Raw genomic sequence first — 6786 nt, 5'->3', positions numbered from 1 at the left:
GTGAAGAGAAAAGTCTGAAGAATTTTGCAGAAATTTGAATTTGGGCCTATTCTCCAGAAAAGCTCCCGCTACATTACAGTCCACTTTAAAGGTACCAGGAGAATCGCTCAGTGAAGGAGAGCTCATTTAAGCCATTTATAAGGCTGTACAACGTAAGATAAAAGAGTTATAAGTGTTTGAAAATCATAAAAACAGCCGCCATCTTGAAAAACCAACCTCAATCCTACATATAGGCTACTGCCTATATAATACTGTGACTTGATTATTGAAAAATCCAAAAAATTCAGTTCAGTTGCCCTTTAAGCAATAACAACTGATGGTTTTAGAACAACCTCACAAAATATTTATAATGTAAGTGTAATGAAAATGGTACCCGTAGACACACATTACAAATTATAAACACAATATTGAATACAATAATAATGTTGAGAGTAGGGTATAATGTTAATTAGGTAAACTACACCTTAATTGCAAAAATACCTTTAATTTAGAAGACAGCACTTTGATAAGAACAAGTCATCTGGTGTCACTAGCCAGACCTTTTGCACCTTTAGGTGTACGGTAAAGAAGTGTCTGCTACATAAAATCACCTTGTTTTTTAATGCTGACTCAGTGAAACAGAGATCATCCTTTTATAAATGGTTGGCGTTCCTGCACTGTCATATTTCTAAAAACACTTTGCTTGTGGATTTAGCTTGTGATAGATTCGTGCTCTCACTACAGAAGCAGGCAATTTGTTAGGATATATTATCATACAGCTGGTTAATTTTGCGGAGAAAAATTTTGCGAATCCTTGAAAATAACCTGGTTGCGGATTAAATATTTGCGGTTTTGACAGTTATTGTAGCATTATCTACTGTGGTCATGCATGAATTTTATTATTTTGTGGATTTAAATTTTGTGCTTTAAATAGATTCACAAACTCGCAAAATTTAATTCCCCGCAAATATTTCCAGCTAAACGGTATGTTTATAAAAGAGCAGAGGCTGATGTTACAAGGAATTTTGAAAAGAAGGGATATTTTTATTGTATTATGAACTGCATTTGCGAAATCTTATTGCTTTGCTTGCCTGCCACATGCCTTTGTTTTGTCACTTGTGGTAATAAGAAAGTTGTAATATGCCACTGAACAGAGCACACACAAGTTAATATTTTAAACAAAAATGAAGCCACCTTTGATACTAATGGTAATAGTAAAAAGTAATTATAGTAATAGGAATGAAAGGGTTCCCTGGTATTAGTAATGCTAATGTATTACATTTTGCTGAAATTTTATAATAAAAGTAATAGTATTAAGAAAAAATACTGTAGGCTGGGTTTTGATTGCGAGGTTTTTTTTGATTGCGAATTGCGAGTCTGGAATACAACTTGCAATGAAAAGAATTGTAATTAGTAATAATTGATGAATGCCACGCCTATAATAATTAATAAGTGCCACACCTATCAATCATTTTTTGTACACGTGTTTCATTTACTGCATCATGAGTTGTGTCCTGTGCTATTTTCAACCCAAATTACCTCATCTAGCCAAGTCCCAATGCCACCTAACATCTTGAAGGAAGTTAATCAAGCTGTGGCAGTAGCTTTAAATGGCAAAGGAGAGAAACAAGACAATCAGTTAACTTGTGAGCGTGGCTAGCTAGGCTAGCATCTTGCAATTGTTGGAAACGCAAACTAGTTATTTTTTCAGATTTGCAATCTATTAGATATGCAATCAAAACCTGGCCTGCGGTTTATGTAATAGAAATAGCAATGTATTACATAATAGTATTACACATAATGCTGTTTGTACAAATGAATTAATAATGGCAATTTATTACTTTGTTTTGTAGTTGACCCTATGTGTTTTCACTATGCAACAACGGTAGACAGTTTAATGTATTTGTTAATTATCTGTAAATTTGTTGTTGCTTGCATTTCCACAACTTTATGGGTAATAATGTTGTAAAACAGTCTGATGAAGAAGCATAATGTGGCTTGTATTATATGTCAGTAACCTTTAGTACTACTTTGGTAGTGTTGTTACCTATAGGCAAAAATAAGTTATATACATGACTATTTGTCTTTTTCATACAAATATTATTTTATAATTTTTGTAAGTGTGGCATACCTGTCTTTTTAGAGTTGTACTGGATCAAGTACACCCATTATTTCTTACCCAATAATGGGAAAAGCGGGACAGTTTCCATCATCAACTGTTGGTACCATTTCATCAGTGCCAGTAACGTCATCAAGCTCCTCTGTTATTCCAAGTGTAAGAATTATTATTGTGTTGTATATTTCCAAAACCTTCTGTTCTTATTCATTTGGTGGTTGCAGAAGCAGCAAAAACTAAAACTACATAAATTATTCCCCTCTAAAAATTATATTTCAGATCAATAATTGAAGTATTTTTCTGCAGTCAATTTGTACCTATTGACATGTTTTTTGTCATAAAATGCAATACTAAAAGTTGTTGCCAATGTTTATTCTATTTTTTTAAACACATTCATATAGGTACCAAAATCGTACTCAAGTGTTGATATCAGTAAGTTCATTCATTTGTAATTTTAATGTGTATAGGTCTACATGTAATTATTTGTTAAGTGTGTTTGAAATTCATGGTTAGAAAAACTTTGGAAAAAATACATATACATGTATTTTTATTATTGTTGTTTGCCGCTGAAAGACTGAGGCTCTAGCAAGTGATTAATAAAGTAGTAATTAGTTATATGCTTTATATTAAGTGAGTACTAGTATGTACTCAACTGGATAGCATTATTTTTGTCATTTAGCTTTATACTGCAGTTCTGATGATTGTTATTGATGTGTAACCTACATGAAAGTTAGGACTTCGTGATTAAAAGTTAAAAGCTATATGTATTATTATCCTAGATACTTCTATTGCAATTTAATAATTTGGTGAGAATACTTTTTACGACCTGGAGGCTACACCCCCAGGTTGTCCTATAATTGATTTCCCCCATGTGCGATATATATATATATTTGATTGTACGTCACCACTTACATTTCTTCTATACACGTTGTATTGCAAAAATAACAAGCCTTAAGCTATGTTTGCAATATGTATACGTAGTGCTGTTAGGACGCTGTATGCTGGCATAGGATTGGACTTTTGCGTAAATTGTGTTTACAATTACGTAAGTAGCAGTATAGACGGGTAGGCGTGACTTACTTCTCCCAGAGCAGCGAAGCAAAATGGATGAAGAAAGAGACGATGAACTTTTGCTTCTGTTACTGCTTTTGTGGTGCAGAAACAAGAGAAAGCGACACCCAAAGAGACTCTGGGTCAAACATATATACAGTTTAAGAAGACACTATAGTGAGTACCATAATCTGCTTCAAGAAATGAGGTTAGCAGATCCAGAGTCTCACTTCATGTATTTGAGGATGAAAAGAGAGACATTTGATGTTTTAGTCAGAGTAGTGACCCCTTACCTCACCCGTAGACGTTATATTAGTGGTAACAGACCAAGCATAACACCAGCAGAGAAGTTGGCACTTACTCTACGTTTTCTAGCCACTGGAAATTCCCAGATATCTTTATCATTCAATTTCAAAATGGGTTGGGCAACTGTCAGTAAAGTTTTACATGAAACATGCTGTGCTATTTGGGATGCATTGGTCAGTAGTTATTTGAAGTTTCCCCAATCAATAGAAGAATGGAAAGCAATTAGCCTGCAGTTTTGGAGATCATGGAACTTTCCTAACTGTTTTGGTGCAATCGATGGGAAACATGTAGTGATTCAAGCATCCAATAATAGTGGTTCAACATATTACAACTATAAGGGGACGTTCTCAGTTGTACTATTAGCAGTTTGTGATGCTTATTACCAGTTTTTAATGGTTGATATTGGGGGAAATGGAAAAGAAAGTGATGGTGGGATTTTATCATACTCATCATGTGGAACGTCCCTAGAAATGGACTCAATTAACTTACCTGATCCAACATCTTTACCTGATCAATCAGATTTGAAAGCTCCCTATGTCTTTGTAGGTGATGATGGCTTTCCATTAGGAACTAATTTGTTAAAGCCATTTCCAAGAAATAATAATATAACAAAGGACAAGTCCTAATTCAATTACCAATTAAGTCGTGCTCGTCGAACAATAGAAAACGCTTTTGGAATACTTGCTGCTCGGTTTAGAATATTTAAACGCCCAATTAATGCTACTCCAGATCATGTTGTAAGTTATGTTAAGGCTTGTGTCATTTTGCGCAATTTCCTTTGAGTACATGAATCTCCAGTTTATTGTCCACCTGGTTTCGCTGACACTGAAGATGTTGAAGGAAATGTTGTTTTAGGCCAGTGGCAACAGCAAACACAAGATGATACTGGCATTAATAATATAGCAAGTACGAAAAGTAACAGAGGTAGTTGGGAAGCTGTGTCTGTAAGAGACACATTTATGAAATACTTTTTGACAAGAGAAGGTGAATTATCTTGGCAAAATTACCATGTTCAACGAGTATCATATGACTGAATTGTATCAATAATGTATGACAATCAATTTAACAATCAATTATGCATAACAAGCTATTACAATAATAATAATAATAATCAAAATCACTAATAGCATGTGAAAAGAGAGAAGTGTCATCAAGATAATAATAATGATGATTCATGAAATTAATTTTGTCCATTAATAGCATGTGAAAAGAGAGAAGTGTCATCAAGATCTAAATTTACAGATGTTAAATATTGGTGTATGCGTAACTTAGTCATTGCTTTCTTATGTGTTTCTAAATTTTTCAATGTAGAATACACTTGTGTGCTGAAATGGTAGTCCTCATCTAAGTCAGTCGGCTTTTGATCTAAGCGGTGATCTTGAATGCTCTTTGAAGTATCCAATATTGCTTCATCAACATTAGGCTTACGCTTCTTGTGAGGTGGTGGACTAGTTAGACAAGGAGAAGAAGTACTTTTAATGCTAACAGCAGATGATGAATCATCATGATCTATCTCTAGTAGTTTCTTTTCAACACTAACAGATGTTGCTTGCTATTCCATTGGGACAGGACTATAATGAAATACACTATAATTTTAGTAATTCCAATTAAAGCCTACCTAATAGGATTTGCTAATTCATTTACTTTTGTCTAAGCTTGGTAAATTGGATGTAGTTCTATTAGGAGGGAGAGACAGAGTGAGAGAGAGAGAAGAGCAATTAGAAACAAGGTGAGACACATACTTTCTGTGCCGAACTGTATCCTTGATGTATAATATGCATTGGAAGTAGGGCCAGTCTGATGTTGGTGGAGGCCCTTTGGTCCCAGTTACTCTCTTTACTTTCACAGCTTTTAATTCTCTAACAAATCTATCTCTTAGGCTCTTCCACCTCTTTTTACAGTCTTCTTTTGATGAACATCCGTCTCCATTTTCAAGAGGTGCGGTCTGCAATAATTACCATGTAAGTATCTCTTTCTGATTGGCCAGACGCACCAGTTGCATACGCAAGACCAACTTCGAACTGGTCTTGCGTAGCGTGTCTTGCGATCAACAGTACGTTTGTGATTTTTGTTTACAAATTGCATTGATGACGTAGTATGACGATACGCAATGATTTGCGTATATTGTAAACCAGGCTTTAGCAACCACCCGCCCACGTTACGTAAGTGGGTGTGGTCACGGCAAACAAAATGGCGGTTTACACATGGGACAAAGTTATGAACATTCTAACAGCGAAAGAACATAGAGATACTGTCTAAAGTTTTTTCTGGAAACATTAGAAGGTAGAGGAACCTTCATAAGTCTTAATAAGAACCCAGCTGTACTTACAAGGTGGTGAAAACAATTATAGGAATATTTTTACACTGTTTTGCTTGTTTAAGAAAGAGTGGTAGCACAAGTTATTGGGTACTTTTATTTTTTGACTGTATTGTCAATGGTATTTGGGTAAAGGATTTCCAAGATTAAATAATAGGCCAACAAGTTTGAATGCAATCAATAATGAAAGCATGAAAGTGCATGCCCTTACCACAATTTGTATAACAGTTTAAACCAATTCAGTGAAACTGAGTGAAATTTTTTAGACAGAATAAATCTTCAGCCTCTTTTTCACTGCTGCAGCCTTGCAAATGTGTGCTGTAATGACCCTGTTGCTGCTCATACAGTAATGGTGGCACATAGACTTATTTTTAAAATTTTGTTCAAATTTTAAACAATGTAGCATAGATTTGTTGGGCTCTATTTGTTATAGCATACAAACTTTAATTGATGATGTTTAGTTGTTCTGGCTGTTTCTATTTGAGGAGAAAGTCTTGCAGTGTTAAGTGATTAGGTAAGATTTTTTGGGGTATCAATCATATCAAAAAAGGAAGGTGCTTAGGGCAACTTGTTAATGTTGCTTTATTTGTCTACTTTGTTAGCTTTTTTATTTTTGGATTAATTAATAAGGGGAAGAAATTCTTCCAAGCAGCAGTGTTGATGAACAAACTTTTAGGAACTTAAGTAGAAGCAGCAGAGGTTTGAAAATAGAGGTACACTACCTAGGTTGGACATACATAAAGATCATCAATGTACCCTTGCTTCACAATAAAGGGTTCTACTTAGCACAAGTCCTAGCCACAATCATTGTGATATTATATAAAATGAAACATTAATGTAGTTCTCTAAATAATATTGTGTTACTAATTTGCTGTTACTATTGCTTGCTGCAGCCACTGAAGTGTGCCTGAAATAAAAGGTGTGGCTCTAATTGTCAGAATGGCTAAGGCCGCGAAGCGGCTGCAAGCTATTCTGGATTATATGAAGAAGGTGAAGTCGAGCACATCAACTGTGTTTG

The 6786-nt window shown here is 34.8% G+C and overlaps 2 protein-coding genes across 3 annotated transcripts in view; both read left to right on the top strand.

The window, feature by feature from the left end:
• The window catches only part of LOC100634358 (helicase domino-like), an 85481-nt gene that overhangs the window by 69647 nt on the left and 9048 nt on the right, over positions 1 to 6786 (top strand). For both annotated transcript variants that reach the window (XM_019996604.1, XM_019996603.1), the window contains 2 exons: positions 2123 to 2254; positions 2497 to 2527. In XM_019996604.1, coding sequence (XP_019852163.1) covers positions 2123 to 2254; positions 2497 to 2527 — 163 coding nt within the window. The remainder of the gene's footprint in view (positions 1 to 2122; positions 2255 to 2496; positions 2528 to 6786) is intronic.
• LOC109582044 (protein ANTAGONIST OF LIKE HETEROCHROMATIN PROTEIN 1-like) lies at positions 3045 to 4561 on the top strand. Its single transcript, XM_019996608.1, has one exon. The coding sequence runs from the start codon at positions 3199 to 3201 to the stop codon at positions 4075 to 4077; it is 879 nt and encodes a 292-aa protein (XP_019852167.1). The 5' UTR covers positions 3045 to 3198; the 3' UTR covers positions 4078 to 4561.

Source organism: Amphimedon queenslandica, unplaced genomic scaffold, assembly GCF_000090795.2.
Source record: "Amphimedon queenslandica unplaced genomic scaffold, v1.1 AMPQUscaffold_13404, whole genome shotgun sequence".
NCBI classification, from domain to species: domain Eukaryota; kingdom Metazoa; phylum Porifera; class Demospongiae; order Haplosclerida; family Niphatidae; genus Amphimedon; species Amphimedon queenslandica.
This window is presented reverse-complemented; position numbering and strand designations above follow the sequence as displayed.